General features: G+C 37.4%; 2 protein-coding genes across 2 annotated transcripts in view; one reads left to right on the forward strand and one right to left on the reverse strand.

Moving 5' to 3' along the window:
- The window catches only part of LOC140162906 (methylthioribose kinase-like), a 52,035-nt gene extending 42,628 nt beyond the window's left edge, over window positions 1–9,407 (forward strand). The window contains exons 2-5 of the mRNA XM_072186216.1: window positions 1,038–1,275; window positions 2,470–2,626; window positions 8,083–8,185; window positions 9,212–9,407. Of these exons, the coding sequence (XP_072042317.1) occupies window positions 1,048–1,275; window positions 2,470–2,626; window positions 8,083–8,185; window positions 9,212–9,356 (633 nt within the window). The 5' untranslated portion in view covers window positions 1,038–1,047 and the 3' untranslated portion in view covers window positions 9,357–9,407. The remainder of the gene's footprint in view (window positions 1–1,037; window positions 1,276–2,469; window positions 2,627–8,082; window positions 8,186–9,211) is intronic.
- An 8,850-nt stretch (window positions 9,408–18,257) lies between these two features.
- Window positions 18,258–20,160, reverse strand: LOC140162907 (uncharacterized). Its single transcript, XM_072186217.1, has 2 exons — window positions 19,981–20,160; window positions 18,258–19,819 (listed from the first exon to the last, which is right to left on the reverse strand). The coding sequence occupies exon 2, from the start codon at window positions 19,593–19,595 to the stop codon at window positions 18,411–18,413; it is 1,185 nt and encodes a 394-aa protein (XP_072042318.1). The 5' UTR covers window positions 19,596–19,819; window positions 19,981–20,160; the 3' UTR covers window positions 18,258–18,410.
- Between the last annotated feature and the right edge of the window lie 2,273 nt (window positions 20,161–22,433).

The raw sequence follows: 22,433 nt of genomic DNA on the forward strand, positions 1-22,433 counted from the left end.
AAATATTTATCACCGATTTTTTTAAATCAGATAACTTGTGTTGCATGGTCACATTTTGAAACTAAAATTATGTCAACATTTTGCTAGTCTAAAATTCTTGGAAGTGAAATTTAGCACTGGGTGTTAGCCATAGGATGTAACATAACAACTATCACCATCTATCAAGAAATAATCATCACTGTTTTTATTTTATCGTAAATTTAAAGAAAAAATCCTTGCAATCCATGAATCCTTATGGCGTTGCGGAATGATGCAGGGGTTTTGTGGAGTTATGTCACTTACAATGGTTCAGGCAATGCTGAAACATCAATTACTGTAAAGATAATTCTGTGCAATGCATTTCAGAAAGTTCTAACCCAAAATTGTGAATATTTTTTTCAAACGGGCACATTATGAATTATGCATCATTCCGCAACGTTGCGGAATGATGCAACTTTAATTGGTCGTTACCGCCGCAAATTAGACCTTTTGAAAATTATTTTTGGGTCATCGGATAGGGATGAATAAATTTGCTTTGCATTCTAGTTTCCCGGTCTAGTTTCAATGAAAATCAACCTTATTTTAAAATTGCAGTGGTAATAAATGATACTTTTGCGTTGCGGAATGATGCTTTTAATCGTAAAATTGGTACTCAAACAATGCTGACGAAGCTACACGTTATAAAATTTGAAAATTTCTGGTGTTTATATTTTGAGCTACTTATAAACTTTATATTCACATGCATAATTTGTTTCCAAAATTTTACAGTACAGAGCAGTTGCTGTGTTTTTAGTTTTGCTGCTTTTACCAGTCAAGAATATGCAAATTTATGCAAATTAGGATGTTTTTCTAACAATGGACACCATTTCCTCCTAAAAAAAAGTACGTTTTCAGAAAATATAGCTTTTTAGCTACAATATGAGACCAAAATCACATACTTGACTTGATTTTTAAATTTTGACAATTTGGGCGAGGTTGCTTGGAATTGACCATCTAAGAGAAATGTACGTGAATCTGCTGCCCCCGATCCATGTCCTTTCTTTTTCGTTTTTCCTCAGAAATGACGAAATGCTGAGCATGCTAAACGATCAAATTTTTACCTATCCATTTCTTCCGTATCATAAAACCAATCGATATTCAGATGAAGTGAAAGTACAATTACCTCGCATCCATGGTGATCAAATTCTTCAAAAAAATGCGTCCAAGATGAGGGCCAAGCATACTGACATGAAACAATGTCTTGTACACGGTGATTTCCATACTGGGTCTATCATGGTGAAACATGACTTAGCCAAGGTAAGGGTATGCACAACGTCCTATTTGATCCTGTAACACTATGGACCACTATGGTGTCATACCTATGGCATAGTCAAATAACCTCAATTAAACAATCTCGGTGCAAAATTTGACCTCAAGTTGCTGAGTATGAGTGTTTGTACACAAATGTTCAAAGTTCATCAATGAATGTGCAAATGTATTGGGGTTAAAGAACTGTGCCCTTGATGGATAAGCATGTTGTGGATCCTAGTGTAACGCTTAGGCTCATGCTTCTTCCAATTAAACTGTAATTAAATAAATGAATATCTCCGTCCTTACGAAAAAAGGTCGCAAAGGGATACCAGAATGAGAACTTAGCAACAATCATCAACATTAGTTGAAACAAGCACTACCAGAAGTTATACTTACGAAACTCAGATAAAGTTTTTTATTTAGATGATCATAGTTATATTATCATAAATTGCTGCCACCTCGAAAATTTAAATAAACAATTTTGGTTCAAATTTAGTAAATATTAATGTAGTAAATACATCATCATCATCATCGTGCATCGTAATATACGGACATTTTTATCTGTAAAAAAATCGGAGCCATAGCAATTTTCTAATATAATATAATATAATATAATATAATATAATATAATATAATATAATATAATATAATATAATAGTGATGTAAGATTGATTGACACGGTCTGGTCAACCTAGGTTAAAGGAGACTTATCATCATTTACCAAGCGTGCTGATATCCATACATTTCAAGCATGCCATCATCTTTTACAAAGCCATTTATCTCTCTTCACGCGGGTGTCGACTGCAGACGACAAGTTTCAAAAAAAATTCAAAATTCAAAAATTTCAGAAATGTAAATTTTCATGACCATATTTGGAATCAGCATGAAAAATGCATTAAAATGAGTACAAACAAGCCCAGCATTGGTTCAGTGGTTCTTAAGATAGCTCTTGATATTTTGAAAAGACATCTCAAGACTTGAACTTTTTATGTTGAAGTCTATGGCTAGCACGCAGAGTATTAAATCTAACATCTTTATTTTCGATTAAAGTATTATTACCACCTATTATTTATTATTATTTTTATTTATTATTATTTTATTTTTTTTGCTTTGCTTTTGTTTTGGTTGATGATGATGTTGTGTTGCTGTTGTTGTTCACTGCAGGTAATGTGTTGTTGTTACGTATGTTGTTCACTGCAGGTAATTGATGCGGAATTTGCTTACATAGGACCGGCAGCTTTTGATGTTGGAGTACTTCTGGCAAGCTACATCTTCGCTTGTTATTCTCATAAGCTTTATCCGACAGAAGTATCGTCAGACTTTTACAAGAATCTTGAGGACGCCACGAAAGCTACACGTAATAACCATTTGAACATATTTACAAATTGTTATTAAACCCATCCAACATTTACCACGGTTGTTTGATGTGATCATTTATTAATTTTTTTAGAAAACTATAATGCATGTTCAATTCTAGACATGGGCAATACCAACAACTTTAACACTATTATGTAGGCTACATTATATTTCTTTCTGACTTTATTCATCTTTTTCTGCATTTTGTAATAGGCCTATTTTTCATTCTTTAAACTATATAAACTAACAAAAGTTTGGAAAGTTTTTTCAAGCATCTGTATCTCAAATTATTTGTGACATATTCATATCGTGTTGCATATCAATTGATAGCTACAATACTCCCCTTTACAATGACACGGCTGAATACACGCCTTGTGAATGTATTGGGGTTTCAAACAGAATTTGCCAAATTGACCATTATTCTGTGCTCAAACAACGCTAGCCACTAACCATGGAAGAAAGAGATGAGAAGGAACCACAACGACTTCGATCGGCCAAGTTTTAATCCGCTTATCTATTGACGCATGAAAAGAAAAGCTATCAATGGTACTTACTTTCATGTATGATCCATTTACCGCGATCGATGCTTGGCGAAATCATTACTGGAAAAAAACTATAACAAACCCATCCAAGAACAAACAAACGCTACCCAGAAGTAAGATTATGGAATTTCACTGATGCTCTGAACATGTATAGTAGCTTTGTTTTGGGATCTACAGTCAAACTGTTTTCTTGATCGTGTTGTATAGAAAATGTCCTTTAAAAATCGAAAAGGTCATCAAAATCGGCCGTTTTTTGCCGAGTTTCATCTTTAGCAAATAAGGTAAGATTTTGGTGACTTTTTCGATGAAAAATAGATGCAAAATGTTCTTAAATAATGTACAATGTTCCGGTTGAGTCCGGTACATGAAACCTGTTTAATTTAATAGTTTATATGTGTATAATCGTAACTAGCTAACTCGTTTCAGTGCCAAAGACTGCCAACTCTGAGAAAAAAAGTCATCGAAGTTCGGGAAAATTGGGCGAAATGGAAGAAAAAGATGTAGGCCATCAATGACCGATGATCACGTCACCAGAAAAAATCCTATAGAGTGCTTGCACGGAAGGTCATTAGTTCAAATCATCCTTCAGACACGCTCCAGAAGACATGCAAATACATGGAGTACAATACCAATCACCTATTTAACGCGGGGTATTGATCAAAGTAAATCCTCATGAATAACAATGTCAATTAAATGTCGGTCAAGGGAGTGGACAAAGTGAATCCGTTCGTTGTGGTTCCTTCTTATCTCTTTCTTCCATGCACTAACCACAGAGCATACATTGAGAGGACACTTGGCTCATTTACATGGCATTCGGACTCTCCATTGTATTTGTTCATTTGTGTATGGAGAGCAATGGCGACCCTTCATTGTATTTGTTCATTTGTGTATGGAGAGCCATTCTTGGAGCCCATGGAACTCAGGCTAGGTCCTCAGGTAGAGTCAGACGCTGTATGTACTAGAAACGCCTATTCTTAATCCCGCGTTTATTCAATGTTAGCCTAAATTTGTATTGCCCAGCGGCCCCGCGCAATGGAAAAACCTGAATTTGCTACATAAAAAGAAATGAAAATTAAAAAAAGTCGGGTTCCACCTGTCGAGTACATATTGAATGGGTGTAGAAATTGTTCTCAAAATATTAATTAATTTAGACAAACATACGGGATATAATGAACCTTTGACATGACGCCATGATGACATGATTTTATTAGTCGTTTTATATATCACCTATACTGTGTGTCATAATTCCAATATTTGTAATTTTATATAAGAACTAATTTTTGCTTCATAAATGCGCAGTCCATATGCACAAACGAATACTAATCTTCAAGATATTTAAGCTTTAGAAGACTTAAATAACATGTCACTAAGCAGGTCATGGGTGCTGGCCTTGTCCAATTGTACTTGTTCATTTGTGTATGGAGAGCTCACTGACCTGAATAGAGGTCAATGGGATAGCTTCTTTACAAGACACAACACCATCGGTTTCAGGGCGTAGTTCACATAGTGAACTCAACGGGCTGTTATTTGAAGTGCTTTTATGTTATTGCAAAACGGATCGTGGCGAAAGCTAATAAATAATTCATACCAGGGTTTAATTCATCCTGGGATGCGGACATTTCATTATTCGCAAACCACCGGGATTCGATATAGGTTTGCGTTGTAAATAAACATGTGAATAAGAGTGTCATCCCCATGGAGCTATTATAAGATGGAGATGAAATAGATTACGTAACGCATTGAAACCTTGTGCCGATTTGAAATCTGACAAGCTATTCATCGAAAGGTACCTTTTGTTTGGGACAAAGGGCTTCCACCATTAAATCGGTAAGCTGACCCGACAGTGTATTAACGCTTTACCTAGCAGGCTACTGTCAATAAGTGATCAAATACAAGTCGCGTGAAAGCGCTTAATGGAATGAAAAGTACCTATTGTTATACATAAACCCAAGGGTGTGATTGAGTAGCCGTAAGCACAAAAGGCACACATTAGCCGCTAATGCATAGTTCGTTGTCACCCCACTGACATTAGGTGCTTCATTTAAATAAATTGAATGCGCCTGCTGAATGATTACACATCATGGCTGCCATGTCTATAATGGTATTAAATAGCTACGTCCCGGGAGCTACGTATACATGTAACATATAATAAGTATACCGGTATAGGCCTATATGAAAGATTTTATTTTATTTTATTTTAAGAAGGAGAATGTCATAATCAGTGGCGTACTGAAGGGGGCAGCTCTTCTGTGAGAGGTCTTGGGAGGGATGAGGTTGAAGGAGGGATATGAAGAATGAGAGGGACTGGAGGAAGAGAGAAAGAGGAAGAAATAAAGAGAAATAAATAAATAGACGTAAATAAATAGAAAGGTAAGGAAAATGATAGGAATGAGAGGGGACAAAACGTAAGAGGGGATGGAGAAGGGAAAGGAGATAAGAAGAGGGAGTGATACTTTAGCAAGTACAGAGAAAGGAAAAGAAATGAATGACACATAAATGTAGGCCTTATAATAATTATTATAGAAACTAAACACAGCCCCCGCCCACACACCCCCACACACACCCCCACCCCTAACACTAACAGCGCTATAGGCAGCCATTCGATGATGCCAATGCCTTTATGCGTTACGTATTTAAAACGCCCAGTCAGATGTATTTTACACCTGCCACGCACAAGTCACCCAATTTCGAAAATTGGACGTTGAATGTACACTCTCATGAATATTGATTGGCAACATTTTCCAATATGTCAGCGCTCAAATCGGACACAATAGAACAATAGACCATTCAGTGCGTTGGTCATCCCCCTGCACTAACCTCAATAGCGGGTGGAAAAACCACAGGCAGCCACAATAGTCAGGCACCTTCTCATGCTGCTCACCGACCTGGTTACACATTACTGTGGGGTGGCATTCCATTCTTCAACAAGGATTCGTCGCAGGTCATTCAATGTGGTTGCATATCACGATCAAGCTGGTCCGACAGTGGCGTAACTAGGGTTGGTAGCGCCCGGGGCAAGAAACAAAATTGGCGTCCCTACCCCCACCCCACCCCCACCCCCCGCGATATTTTTAATACCTGAAAGAATTGCGCGCGGAGCGCGCGAAATTTTGGACAAATAAGGCCTACCACTAATTAATTTTGGTTACTAGAAGTTATCGATCTTAAAATGTTCTTTGAATTGATTTTGTGTTGAAATGCGAAAATTTTGACTTTCACCCCTTGGAGGGGCGCAGAATTGATGCTGGTCCTGGCTTAATTGGTCAATTTGGTGCCCCCTAACGGTAGCGCCGGGGCATGTTGCCCCCCCTGCCCCCTAGTTACGCCACTGTGGTCCGACAAGTGTTCAATACGGTTGAGGTCTAGCCCCCGGGTCTAGCCTGGTGGCAGGCCATTTTGGCTCTACCCATATTCTGTAGGTACTCGTTGACTACCGTGGCTCTGTGGGGCGAGCGGTGTCATCTTGGAGGAAAATTGCGTTGCTATTAATTTTTGTTACTCTTTTTCTGATGTTTTAATTCCATCATACATGTTATACCAGTGTCTACCCCTTGCAAAGATGAAAACACGATTTCAGATAAATAGCGCCATCAGTGTTCATCTTTTCTTTAAAATGACGTAGATGTTATCAAACAGCCGTGTTGCCAGCACGAGAAAAGCCGGTGGTAATTTTCATATTGTTATTATTTTATCAATGATCTCTGCATAACAAAAAAACAGTTATATTAAAAAGGTGCTATTGGGTGTTCTGACCTTTACAACTACATGGTATCATCTAAAAGGTCGAATTCACAAATGCTTGTCTCACTATGGACGAGTGGTGATTGAGGATCCTGACTTGAATTAATTTCCCCTGCTCCAGCGGCGGCATGGGGGGGGGGGCAAGTATATTTGTCTTACCCCCAGTTTCCCCAGTAAAGGAACAAAATAACGAAAATGTCCACTTTTTGCGGCAATTTTGCGCAATATTGGTTGACTTTGCCCCCCCCCCCCCTCCAATCACTTTGCCCCACCCCCCATGCCCCCTCAACCCGAACCTCAAAGTTGGAAGGCTTATCATACCCCGTGAAAAGGGGATAGACTCGGAAAACTACACGAATCCGTTTGATGGTTCGTCTAAGCGTGTTACGGCGGCAAGAATAAAATACGGAGAGGGTGTATCTACCCCAGCGTTAGATGAGGGTTAATGCGCTACCTGAAAACTACACATCTGCGCTATTTATCGTTATCATTTTGGTGACAACTCTCTGGTCCGAAGGTTCCCTAGTCCGAAGGCTCTTTAGTCCGAATAGAAGGTACACGTAATTAACCATTCGCAAGTCCAAATTCTGAAAATGGTTCGCTAGTCCGAATATCGGGTTCTCTAGTCCGAATAACAAATAAGGTTCTCTAGTCCGAATATAGAATAAGGCTCCCTAACCCTAACCCTTAACCAGGCCTTGCCGTTTGAGGCGAGCGATCGCTCTCGCTCGCCACCGATCGCCCAAACTCGATTTTCCACCCGCCATAGACATTTAATATCACTCGCCGCGAATCTCCCAAAATCTACCATCGAATCAACCAATTCAGCATTTAATCGATTTTGTGCCCCCTCCAAGCGGAGAAAGTCAAAAATTTTACCGCGCTTCGCGCGCATTTCAACATAAATACATAGATACCGTTTTAAGACCAAAGCTTTACTTGATTATACCCAAATAAGTGATATTTGTGAAAAATCTAGACGGCAAGGCCTGCTTAAACCTAAACCCTCACACTAACCCTAACCCCTAGAGAGAAGTCACGATCATATTATGATGCGTACTATTGCTTGGACTGTGATTGTTGTTTCTGCCCTTAATCTTTAATGGGATATATGGTACATGTTTTGATAATGATCTACATAATGATAATAATTATTATGATCATTTCTTTACAGTATCTATCTATCTGAAAGACTTAAATGACTATATGACAACAGATGAAATCAAGTCTACAGTATCAGACATAGCAGGCTTTACAGGTTGTTACATATTCGGACGGTATGTTTAAGTTCCCTGTTTGGCCCCACACATATGTGGGGCCTATGTTATCGTATCACCCAAATGGATGGTTGGGTGCCTGTTCGTTTGGCTGTCCGTCCGTCCGGGCCGCGTTTTTTTCTGCAACCATAACGGGACGCAAAATTTTATTAAATCCTAACCCTAACACTTACCGTAAGTACCCGTCGGTACTTTGTACTTCAGAGTATAGACTGACTACGTACATTCACTCCGCGCAACTAATATTTCGATCGTATATGAATTAAATCTCGTGTGTAATAATAATCTGATATTTTTGTCCAAATTACAGTTAGTTCATTAAAGGAGTATTTCGTGATCCTAGCATCCTCTTTTTTTTTTTTTTTTTAGTACATATCCACGAAAAAGCCTATTCCCAAAATTTCAGTTGATTCCGATTTTGCGTTTGCGAGTTATGCATGATTATATGTATTACACTGCTCCATAGACACCCGGGCATAGACAATGCGTTGTAATTTCGTTCTGGTGCACCAGAACGAAATTCAAATTTCACGATATCTTTGCAAAACGTATTAATCTGCAAGAAATATTTTGTACATAAACATTATGTAGCCAGAGGTTTCCAGTTATATAAAAATCTCAACTTTTTTGAGAAAAGTTGGGGGATGAGGCTGTGGATCACGAAATGCCCCTTTAATGTCCATTATAACGTGTAAAATTCAGGCCCCCCCCTTCTTGACATGAAAATTATCGGTCAACCCCATAGAAAAGCATATAAACTCAATTTTCCCAGAAAAATTTGTGGCCATTTTTCAGGGCCCCCCTTAGGAGGGTCAAAAATTTTCAGGCCCCCCTTTTTGCATCAGGCCCCCCTTACAAGTGTTTGTGAACGGTCCCTAAATGTAATAATATTGCTTTAAAGAAATGTTGAACTTGAAGTGTTACATTTTGAGTATGCACGTGTAGATATCAGTTTCTTTTATCATGTGATTTTAAACAATAACAAGAAGTTTTTCACTGTTCACTCTTCCTTAATCATGTTAATAGGACAATTGGGATGTCTCATGTTGAGGATCTGGAAGGACGCCCTCTAGCAGAGCTGAAATGTGTGCATATAGGAATCCAATTGTTGCAGCGGTGCACGGAAATAACCAATGAACAACAACTATTAGACTGTATGTTCAAATCCTGAACATGTCAGGGCAAAAACAGTTGAGATTTTTATACCACTGGAAATCTCTGGCTACATGTTTATGTACAAAAATTTCTTGCATGGACATTTCCAAAAAGAGTTTAAGGCACTTGAATACGGTGTACCATCTCCGCCAATTTCCCTTTTTTAATTTCCCCTTTTTTTTTTTATTTCCCCTTTTTTTTTATTTTCCCTTTTTTTTAATTTCCCCTTTTTTTTAATTTCCCTTTTTTTTAATTTCCCCCTTTTTTTTAATTTCCCTTTTTTTTTTTAATTTCCCTTTTTTTTTTGAATTTCACCTTTTTTTTTTTGAATTTCCTTTTTTTTTTTTGAATTTCACCTTTTTTTTTTTTTAATTTCACCTTTTTTTTTGAATTTCACCTTTTTTTAAATTTCCCCAAGTAAAATAAAGTTTGGCAGAGGCGGGGTTCGAACTCACGGCGCAGGGCTTTGGATACTCTGTGGGCCTAGCGCCTTAGACCAGTCGGCCACTTGTCATATTGTTATGCTTTTGAAAATTATTTGAACATATGGTCGCAACTTCAACATAGGCCTACCACGTGACAAGCAAAGGCAGAAAATGCGGGAGAAAATGTACCATATTTTGGAATTTTATTTGTTAAAAACATTAATGTGTATTAATAGCGCTCAATTGTTGAGAAATCCGACAATAATAAACATGATAAATGGGCAATTATTATACATGCATTATCGATTTGAACTCGCTAGGCCGTATGGCCGCACCGGCTGCACGTGCTATAATACTCCTATATACCGGGCCCGGGATACCGGGTATATACATGTGGTTCACATTATAGAACCTGCCATTTTTCGTGCATACACGGTCTGGATTTTCGCAATTTATAGGATAATTACACGTAGGTCCCCCAAAGTTCCTTCCAGTTATTGAAGTGCTTATATAATGACATGATGTTGCATTCAATAATATAAGCCTACGTATACTTTACTTTACCTTTACTGTCACTATTATAATTATATAAACTTTTTCATAACCATTTTATACTAGTATTTTGATGTAATAAATATCAGTATAATTTCGAGTTCAACTGAATGCTTTCATCATGATTAATAACATGTTTTATTTATCAAAAATCGACTATGGCATAGTCTAGGACCTACGTAAAATTTTCATAAAATTTTTACCATCAATAGAGTGTTAATTTTGACTAAATTCAGACAATATTTTGGCGTATATAAATTATAAAATTGAAATAAAATTCTCTGCCTTGATTTATTTGTTTGTTTATGTATTTATTTAACAATTACCGGTAATTGATTATTTGCTTATTTATGTGTTTATTTATCAATGAATGAATTCTTTTATTTATTAATTTATTGATCAATTAATGATTTATTTTATTTATATTTATTTCTTTATTTAATCGTTTTCATTCAATAAATTAATTGATAACAACCGTATTCATTCCAATAAGCGTCCATGCCCCAATATAAAGCGCCCACCCAGGGAAGCTTTGGGATTAAGTTTAAAATGTAGCTCCTGGATGACCTTTGACCTCGGATGACCTCGATTTTAAGTTTTACGTGTTCCCCTCATATCAAGGATTCCACCCACCAAGTTTGAGCCCGATCGGACAAAGTTTGAAATTTGACCCCTCCATAATGACTTTTGACCTCGCTTGACCTCAATTTTATTTCGGGAATATATTCCCTCGTATCAAGGATTCCACCCACCAAATTTGAGCCCGATCGGACAAAGTTTGAAATTTGACCCCTCCGTAATGACCTTTGACCTTGGTTGACCTCGATTTTATTTCGCGCATTATATTCCCTTGTATCAAGGATGCCACCCACCAAATTTGGGCCCGATCGGACAAAGTTTAATTTTTTGATGAATATGCATTTTTTTTTGCGAATATTTCCCCTTTTTTTTAATTTCCTTTTTTTTTAATTTCCCCGATATTTTTTTTTATGTGCGTATAATGTTGCAGCTAGTGGATTCATGTTAGTATACCGCGGGGAGCATTAGCCTTAGTCAAGGCTTCGTCCGTACTTTATATTTGAACACAGCTGTCCAACATGGATAGCGCTCGCATAGCTTTCTATTTTTTTTTTATATCTTGGCCTATAGTGAAGACAAAAATTAAATCCAAACCTAGTAAAACAATCCGAATCCAATAGAGTGATCACGAGGCTTATATTAAAGAAGGCCTAATTTGAATTAGATTAGAATAATAATTGTTAATAATATATTAAATATTTAGACCCTTCCACTGTATAAGTCTTTATTCGGCCTATAGCTAAAGCCACAATTTCTCCGTGTTCATGGTGTTACAAAATCTAAAATCCGTCTTGCAAATTGGACGATTCCGTGATTTTCCGTGTCCACTGTAAAGCACTAGGCCTATGGCCAGAATCTTGGATCGTAGGCCTAAAATTAATGCTAGAATTGATTGTTTAATGGTTGATTACTGCTAAATAATCACTTTTCTTTGTTTTATTTTACAAATCAACACAAAAGTTAGACATTTTATACAGTTTTTCACTATTTGGTGGCATTTTCAAATTTCCCTGAGCAAACCCCGACATAAGATGAGTTTTTAACATCTTTTTAAACATAGTTACATTTTTAGCAGTTCTAAAATATATAGGCAATTCATTCCATGACGTGGAGCTGCAATTTCAAATGACTCATGTGCTCTTATTTTGTTTCTTAAAGAAGTTGCATGTTTCCAGATCGAAGAGAAGGCCTACGAGTGGGAACATAATTTGAAAGAAGTTCAGATAAATATGACGGAGCAATAAGTAATAAGTTAAACAACAATTCATTGGAACACAAGCCAATGCAGTTCCTTACCAGTGTCTTATTAGTTTGTGAGAAAAATGCAAAAATAGTCACATAGGCCTAATAGTCATAAAATAGCTCTATTAAATAGTACGAATATGCCGTCCCTTTACATGGCAATTTTAATGACAATTTTAAAACATTTGGCATGTGCAAAGGAGGGGGGGGGGCCGAAGAATTTTTTTGGCAGGCCGAGAAGGGAAGCAAGCAATTTTTTTGGCACGCCTTGGGAAAATTACACCCCCCCCTCACGGGCCGGGATAAAACCACTGCGATTTATATACTAGTATTCTTATGGTTTTCCCGTGACTTGAAATAAGTCTACGGCCCTAGCACACAGGCTCCGGCACAGGCTATATCAGTGGTGTAAATAATACACACACATGGTCTGACCACTGACTTCTACACAGTGGGTCTGTCCATATACTATATCCATGGTCTGTCACACGTAAAGACTACAGTGCGAGCAAATTCTTGGACAACTATTGAGTATGTGTCTCGGCCAAGATTCTGCTTTGTAAGAAAATAAAAGGGGAATTAAAAAAAAGGGAAAAAAAAAAAAAAAGGGGAAAATAAAAAAAAAAGGGGAAATTAAAAAAAAAGGGGGAAATTAAAAAAAAAAAGGGGAAATTAAAAAAGGGAAATTAAAAAAAAGTGGAAATTAAAAAAAAAGGGAAATTAAAAAAAAGGGAAATTAAAAAAAGGGAAATTAAAAAAAGGGGAATTAAAAAGGAAATTGGCGGAGATGGTACACCGTACTTGAATAAGTCAAAACAAATGAAGGTATTTGTGAGAGAGTGTTGGGGTGTGGTTGGGGCCAGAGGCGGCGCCGGGAATGTTTTTTTTTGGGGGGGAGGGGGATCAACCAATTTTGTGAAAAATTGATGCAAAAAGTGAAAATGTTCGTAACTTTGAGTTTTAACTGGGCCGGCAATTTGCTCCACCATGACCACCCCGGTCCCCCACCCCACCACCAACCGTGGCGCTTTCACTGGTGAGGGTGCGTGGTCAGTGGACTTCGGTTGTATATATAAATGCGCATATATAAATGCGCACGTGACATCTACAAGTCGCCATACCGTATTAAACGATATAAGGTACCCGGATGTACATAAACTCCCCGTGCAAAAGTATAGGGGAAAATGACAGGTCGCAAGGAAAATTGCTTTTGCAAAATAGTGGCATTGATTGCAACGGGTAAAATAACTTGACCCGAAAGATAAACTCTTTATTAACGTTTTCCATTACGGAAAAAAAAATTAACTACGGAAAAGCTAGATATAGCTGATTTACAAACTTATATTTCATAATTTCCGTGCTAAATGGGCGTGCCAATTGGCCATATCTATGACGTAGTGTTGGTTTCATACAATCATGCTGCTTGCCGTCGAGCGGCGTGCCACACGCGCATTGTAGACAAACAGACACAATCAAGACTTGTGAATGGCTGGTAAGTCATGCCTCTTGTCGCACTACGGCATGAAAGTATGAAAGGGGACATGATTGGCTTTAAGGTCAGAACTGTGCAGGCGGCGGATGACATGATCGAGCCGGCAACTTGTGAAACCGCCCGGCCGTATGGCATTTTCCAATATAGTCGGTTAATTTACTAGTCAACATTTGCATAGGAACCGCATAGCCGGAGGCAAGGTTCATTATTGATTGGAGATTATATACGTATTTATTAGTAATAAACAAGTAATATATATATCGTGTGTTTGCGATTTATTCCGTAATCAGTAAGTATGATGAACAAACGCATTTCTGGCAGAAGCACTCACAGCGTAGTGGTATTCGATCTCGACTGTTAATCAAAAGGTTGTGGGTTCGAACCCTGGTAGAATTTTAATTGTAATAAATTTGTTTTTCTTTTGTTAAGAGGTAATAATTATGGCAATAAATCCGCCGTATAAAACTGAACACAGCGCAATCCAGCCTCATATAGGCCTATATCATGTAAATGTATTATATGTGATGCAAATGTTGACTAGGAAAAAAATATCGCCGCCCGGCCGTATGGCATTTTCCAATATAGTCGGTTATAATTTTGTCGGTTTTAGCTTGTATTTATATTATTTATCAACATAGGCCTATTTGTTTGTGATATTTCAAGCGTTTTAAAAATTCAAAATAATCCCATTCAATTACACGGTTGACGATGAAAATTTACTGAATTTAGAGAATGCAATGCGGCCACCACCTGGAACGGTGGTCGCAATTTTAGTGATTGACAGTGAGGTAACACGAACATGGCACTGGCCATCTGGTCACGTGCGCATTTATATATGCGCATTTATATATACAACCGAAGTCCACTGGTGGTGGTGTATGTGTCCATGTTGACCGGGTGTGTTTATGATCGTTATGGGTATAAAAGAGTGTTATTTTGTGAGGCAAACCTGAGACAGGAAAGTCAACATTGCTGTTACAATTGCTTTACACGCACATCAAATGGGCTGTGGCATGTGGTTCAGGAATCAATCAATCAATCCCTGAAACATGTATAGCGCCTAAAACCAGGAAAACTTGCACTAAGGCGCTGGGGACACATACAAAGAGCAATCATATGCAAACAAATGAAAAAATACATACATGATATCAATTCAAAATATATATTTACAAAGAAAGTTAATGCTTTCTATTGTTGTGGGTTTGCTGTTGTGTCATTTGGGCAACTGCTTGGTTACTGCCATAAGTTTAGAGTAGAGTATTGAAGTAATCCTGTATGTAATTGGTTCATTTTGATGCGACATTATTTTAAGATACGGCCTTGTGAAAAATTAAGTTTCTTTTTATGCCCGGTTTAGTTTCATCTAGGAAATTGTTAATATTTCGCCTACATGCATTAAATATAATGAAAATGCATAAACGCAGATGAAATGGCGTAAGGTATTACTTCAGAAAATTGGTATATAGCAGGATAAAATGTGATTTATATCTCCCAGGGGTTTGGGTAGGGATGTGTTTTTGAGAATATGAAAGTGGACAAATCAATATATTTTGGAAGAAATTAGGACCCATCGATACACCAAAGTTTTTTTGGCCACACAGAGGCCAAAAGTTAAATATGCTCGATTTCAACCCAAATGGTCTCAAATAGCTTGTCATGTAAACAGAAGTGTTGACCTTTCACCTTGAATATGGCCGGAGTGTTGTGAATTATTTTTGTTAACATCTTGAAAGTGTTATAGGACATAAAAGGAAGCTAAACAAGTTGGTGTGGTAGAGTCCTGGGGATGCACATTAAACCCTGGTATATACTAGACTAATAAGGCTCTTCGTATGCAAATTGTATTTGTCTTTAAGTTATTTATGGTTTATTAGAAAACACATAGTCAATCAAAATACATTCTCATACACTACTCTTTAACAAAGAAATTAACTGTTTCATAACTTATGTATTTCGACTTAACTTAATATAAGACAATTTAAGGTTTTAAATTTGGGTTCCCAAAAGTCTTGCATGTGCTAAGGGGGGGCAAAGATTTTTTGGCACATCAAAATGGGGGTGGAGGTTTCTCGCCCCGGGGTTACACTTTATACAGGGTCAAATTTCAAAGTTGCTCAAACTGTGTTAAAATGTTCCAACGTATTCCTCTAGTCACAAGGATTCAGATAATGTATAGTGTGACCTATCTAGGACGTACTTGAGTTATAACCGAAAAGGTCAAAGGTTACGTTTTTGGCTCTATGGGGATCAAAAACGTCAAAGTGCCCCGACTTAACCAAAAGGGTTTCAAATTGTTTGTTTTGATAAAACAATTTATCAAATAAGGATAGGATTATACCATCTAGGATGTTTCGTTCAAGTCGATTTAGGTTATTCCTTCCATTGAGGCCTATTGACCTTGACCTATTTTGCTGTGTTACCTAAGTATTGAAACATCCAAGACATTTTCTGAATCCTTGTGATTAGAGGAATACATTTTTATGGGTTTTAACACAATTTGAGCAACTTTGAAATGTAACCCTGTGGAAATATTGCCATAGATTGTTACAGGTTCATGGAATAAACAAAAAGTAAGGTTCAATTATAAACTCTAATGGTGACCCGCAGGTCAAATTATGCTAGAATTTACATTAATCACACCTATTAATAGAAACAATACAATTTGCAAATAGCAGCTTAATCAGCGCCAATATTGCAACATAGAAACTATACAAACATCCAACCCACCCCATATAGGCAATGATGATAAAGTGCCTTGCCCAGGGACGGTAATATATGTGCCAAAAATCGCTTGCCACCCCCCCCTTTCGACCTGCCAAAAATGCTTGCCCCCTTTGGACTGCCAAAAAATATTTGCCCCCCCCCCCCTATAATTCACCACCCCAGGGGTACACATAGTTATTGCACCACGCCTTATAATATTGAAAATATTTTCATACCGAAATTATTGTTATCCTCATTGTCTTTTGAATGTGTCGAACAGTATTCACACTGGTTTCTCTTTGCTATGAATACTCACATTGTAGGAGTTCTTTTCGGTGTGAGTATTTCTGTGGATTTTCAGATATTTCTGACAGTACTCATACTGATTAATGGTTTCGCTTTGTTTTTGGTGTGAGTATAAGATTGTTTTTCTGATCTGAGGAAAAACACTTCTGGCAGTATTAACATTGTTTTCTCTTTTGGCATGTTTGGTGTGAATTTGGATGTCTTTCTAGGTGATATTTAGAGAATAAAGGTATTGTTTTTAGCCGCTGGAGTGCTATCCTCTCATATAACACGGGCGACATCATTATTTTAAGTAAAACAACGACGCGAAGCCGAGTTGTTTTACGCCAAAAATAATGATGTCTCGGGTTATATGGGACGATAGATGCGGCTAAAAACAATACCTTTATTCTCATTCTTAAACAATTCAATGAAAATAAATATATTAATCATAAGTATACCATATTTTAACGAAATTAAATCCTACATTTTACAAGGAATTACCTAGGGCCCGGGGGGGGGCACTTCAATATGAAATGGATATAGGTGTAGGGCTGGCACTTTCGCACTAAGGGGCATTCGGTGAGAGCCAAATGTAAAAAATATGGGGTCATTGGGTCAGAGCATGATTTTTGGCATTCCGTGAGAGCAAAATGTAAAAAATATGGGGTCATTGGGTGAGAACATGACCGTTTTTTAAATGTAATCTTTGGGTGAGAGCCGAAACAGCGCCGCAAAAACCTCGAAAATCGAATTTCTAGTTCTAAATGGCGTCAAATGTCATTGTTTTTTCAAAATAAGTAACAAAATCAGTGATAAATGAAAGTTGCTGTTTAAATTGAACTTGTAAGGGTCTTTGGGTGACAGATCAAATGGAAAAATAGGGGTCTTCGGGTGACAGAGCATGTGTTCGTAAAAAAATATGGGGTCTTTGGGTGACAGCGATGCTGAAAAAGGGGTCTTAACAGCCCTACATACACATCACCTCAAAAGTTGGAGTGCCCCCCCCCCCGGGCCTAGGGCTTAGAATCGATCAGTCCTGTTGTTGCTATGCACATTCCGATTGGGTTCAAATAGCGGGTACGAGTATCGCGTCAACACGCACGCGCTAAGGTGTGTGATATCGTGTCATATCACACGGGTAAGAACCAATGAGATTGCAGGAACCTTCTGAAGTGTTTAAGAATAATCTACAAAGCATTTCTGACAGTGTTCACATTGATATGGTTGCTCGTTGGTGTGAGTAGATTACCACTTATTATAAAGCATTTTTGACAATACTCCCACGAGAGATGGTTTGATCTCTTTGATAGAAGTTCGAACATGAAATTCTAGGTACATATTACCTGCTTTTGCCACTGATTCTGTAGCTATGTCTTGGAATAGCGAGCCAGTTACTGTCAGAAAACGAGCTGAAGGTACGAGCAGGAACATAAACAGTAGATTTTAAACAGTACTAATGAGTACTTATTGGCAAACTGGAAGCCAGTGCAAGGTTGTCAGGAGTCCTCCAACACTGTCACATATGGTACTAGTTACTAGTTGGTGGTAATCATGGTGTGGTAATATGTCACTAGGTAATATCTATCTACAAAACACTTCTGACAGTACTCACTGCTATTTCTATTTGGTGTGAATAGTTCTAAGAAAAACACTTCTGACAGTACTCACACTGATATGGGTCTCTTTGGTGTAATAATAAGGAATGTCAACTTTGTAGGTGAGATTTGTCAACAAAATTGCAGAATTCACACTGATATGGTTTCTCTTTGGTATGAATAAGAGTTTGCCTTCATAAGTTGTGAATAGTTCTGATGTGGGTATTCAGACTACCTTTCTGAGTAAAACACTTCTGGCAGTATTCGCACCGATATGGTTTCTCTTTGGTGTGAGTTCGAACGTGTGTTTTTAGTTGAGATTTAGTTACAAAGTATTTCTGACAGTACTCACACTGATATGGTTTCTCTTTAGTGTGAACAGTTCGGATGTGCGTTGTAAGACTACTTTTCTGAGAAAAACACTTCTGGCAGTACTCGCACTTATATGGTTTCTCTTTGGTGTGATTAGTTCGAATGTGGGTTGTAAGACCACTACTCTGAGTAAAACACTTCTGACAGTACTCGCACCGATATGGTTTCTCTTTGGTGTGAGTTCGAACGTGACTTTTTAATTGATATTTATTTACAAAGCATTTCTGGCAGTACTCACACTGATATGGTTTCTCTTTGGTGTGAATACTTCTGATGTGATGGCTTAGACCACCACTCTGAGTAAAACACTTCTGACAGTACTCGCACCGATATGGTTTCTCTTTGGTGTGAGTTCGAACGTGACTTTTTAATTGATATTTATCTACAAAGCATTTCTGGCAGTGCTCACACTTATATGGTTTCTCTTTGGTGTGACTTCGAATGTGCCTTTTTAGGTCAGATCTAATTACAAAGCATTTCTGACAGTATTCACACTGATAGGGTTTCTCTTTGGTGTGAATACTTCTGATGTGGATATTCAGACTCCCTTTCCGAGGAAAACGCTTCTGGCAGTACTCGCACGGATATGGTTTTTCTTTGGTGTGTGTTCGAATGTGAATTTCTAGAGGCCAATTACCTGCAAAGCATTTATGGCAATACTCACACTGATATGTTCTGCCCTGGGAAAAATACTTGTACTCAGAGTGATAGCTATAGGCCTTGTCTTTGATGCCACTTATGCTGCAAGTGTACCTACGTTTGTCTGGGGCCATTTGCAAATCATTTGACAAAACTTGCAAACAATTGTTACATTTGTCCGATAGTTTCCCGTGGTTTTTCACTTGTCTGTCCATCCTACTATATTTTGACAAGACTTTCTGACAAAACACACACCTATGAGCCCGTGCATATTTAACTAGATGTCTGCTAACATGGATTTTCAATTTATCCAAAGAATAATGGTTCAATCCACAAAATGTGCAACGAAATGGTTTCAAAAGTTTCATTTTTGACTGTAGAAGTTTGTAGTTTAAATGTATATTACTGAGTGCACATTAAAAGAAACAAACAAAGTTCAAATATGTACTTCAAATTCCTATGCGCACCTCAAAACCAACCATCAACAAAAACAAGCCAGTGGAACAGCAAGCCCCGGCAGCAAGCAAGACAAGACCACAATCCTCACTGCCTTATGCAAAGTACGGTCCTGGTGATCTCTGTATCAATATATCTGAAACGTTAAAAACAATTAGAAATAATAATGTCATTTATTTGATTTAATGGTTCATTCCACAAAATTTGCAACGAAATGGTTTCAAAAGTTTCATTGTAAAATATATATCTTTGCAATTAATGTATTATTGAGCGTACATTAAAATATCATGTGCGCACCTCAAAACCAACTATTGTATAGTCAACACAAGCAAACACTAGATGGAGCAGCAAGCACAATCCGGACTGCCTTCTGTAACAGCCTGTTGGAACGTACTTGTAAATTTCAAATGCAGAACTATACCTCAACTCGTGTATCAAAATATCTGAAATGTTTAAAAATTTACGATTTGAAATAACATTTCACCAGATATCCGAAATCGTAAACGTTGATAACTTAATTTACTGTTGTTTATCATGTTGATTTGAAAGTTTATGCACATGACAGCAGTTCCCTTTTTGTCAGCAAATTTCCTATGCGATTTTCTCAATTTTAAGAAGGGGAGGCACATAGCCCCATGCCCATATGACGCTATGCCATGCACTGTCTGCGCCTGGCCCCAGACAATTTTTTGGAAGGTCGAAAGAGGGCCACTTTGAGATTGTAATTTCCATTTATTTTTAATGCAACAAAAATCTGAAATCTTAGAATATTGATGGCTTCTTCTTAGGGAACAAAAAAAAATCTATGTTTTACTATCTAAAAAGAAACTAGTTTCGTGAAATCTTGAATATATTCATACTTTTTTTGCATCAAAATCTAGACCCTTCTTGTTACAAGGTCATGTCCAAGTCATTTTGGGGTCATATCGCCATAGATTGTTACAGGATCATGGAATATGCGACCAACGCAGCGAGACAAAAATGTCAAGGTCAATTTGGGGTCATTCATCTGGTTTTACAAACCGCGAAAGTTCAATCTCAATAAAATATTACTAGTTTCCGAATGAATATTCAACCAAAAAGAAAGTATTGATATTCAACATTTTGCAGACTGTTAAAATATGACTGCACAATCTATGTTTTTTCGTTTATACCTATACGTAATGCATCAAAATAGGTCAAGGTCAATAGGCCTCAATGGTACTTGACATATTTTGCCATATTACCTTGGTAACAAAACATCCTACATCATTGTGTAATCAAATCTTAATTTGAATTGTTATATTAAAACGAGCATTTTAACACCTCTTTGTCAAAATCGGAGCATTTTTATAATTTTTACCAGAGAGGCAAAAATGTGACATTTGACCTTTTTGGAAATAACTCAGGAACTGTACATCCCAGATATAGGTAAAAAGAACCATTTTCTGAAGCTTTATGACCAGAGGAATACATTGATGGTTTTTGACACAATTTGCAGAGATGCCACTAAGAACCACTCAAAAAGTCTGAAAAACATGAAATAGCGCGTAAATTTAGAGTAAAAAAGTCCCAAAATGGGCTGAAAATAAATAAAAGTGCTGAAATTTTGACTTTATTAAAGTAGGAATTCAGACAAAAGTAGGAAAAGTGGCATCTCTGATTGAGAATTTTTGAGCTTTTTAATACCACCCCCAAAAAAAAACCTGGCTCCAATTCCTACTTTTGCATGAGGGGTCGGGTTCACTCACTAAAAGATACTATTCATGGGATAAAATCAAGGTCGTCTAATGGACAACAAGATAGGAATATCTTTGATGCAGGTGATCGATTCAACGAAATGATAATAAAGGCACTACATTTGCAAATTGGACTTTTCTGAATATGTTTGTGGTTTATTACATGTAGATGACAAATTATCAAACAAAATGCATTGTCATACATTGTTTTATACACTACCAGCTCTTTAACAAAGTAATTCAGTCTTTTTTGATTAAGGCTATTCAAATGGCAATGCTAATTTTAAATGCTCCCTGCGAACAAACCGGGATGGATTGTGACAGCAAGGGGTAAATACACTCTTTTCAAACTGCAATATACATTGTTGTAAATTCACAGGTATGACTCTCTACATCCCTCAAAAGGATGGAGCAATCTCATAATTGATTTAGGGGCTGTGCAATAATCATGAGCCCCCTCCCCCACCCCCTGCCAAATTTTTGGGATCCCAATTTACAAACTTTAAATGGTCTAGATATAGGTACTTGCAATCGAGCAGGAAAATTTGCATATTATAAGCATTTCCGTACTGTTTTCCTATGAAGCCTTTTTAGAGCGTGGTTATTTAAAGGCGCCCCATGAAGGTGTGCCAATAATTGCTTGCTTCCCCCTCTGATCTCGACTTGCCAAAACTGCTTCCCTCCCCCCTTTCTGCTCGCCAACAATTTCTTGCTCCCCCCCCATTTTACCCTCCACAGGGCTCATAATTATTGCACAGCCCCTTAACCAATTCTAAATGTACCACAAGACTATGTCTGAAATTAATCTAATGGTTGCTATGCTATATTTATAGTTGGTCTTAACCCTGGAATTATGGAAAATTTCGTGTCTCATAACTGCAAAAAAACAGGTTTTTTTCTCAAATTTTTTTCGGGAAACGTTACAAAAGAATTCGTGGGTAAAAACATTTAAAAACTAGATATTTTAATATCTTGGACGCGTTTTTAATTTTTTTGAATTTTGACCAACTTTCAGAAATTTTCACCAAAAAT

The sequence above is a fragment of the Amphiura filiformis genome, chromosome 10 (genome assembly GCF_039555335.1).
Source record: "Amphiura filiformis chromosome 10, Afil_fr2py, whole genome shotgun sequence".
In the NCBI taxonomy this organism is placed as follows: Eukaryota; Metazoa; Echinodermata; class Ophiuroidea; order Amphilepidida; family Amphiuridae; genus Amphiura; species Amphiura filiformis.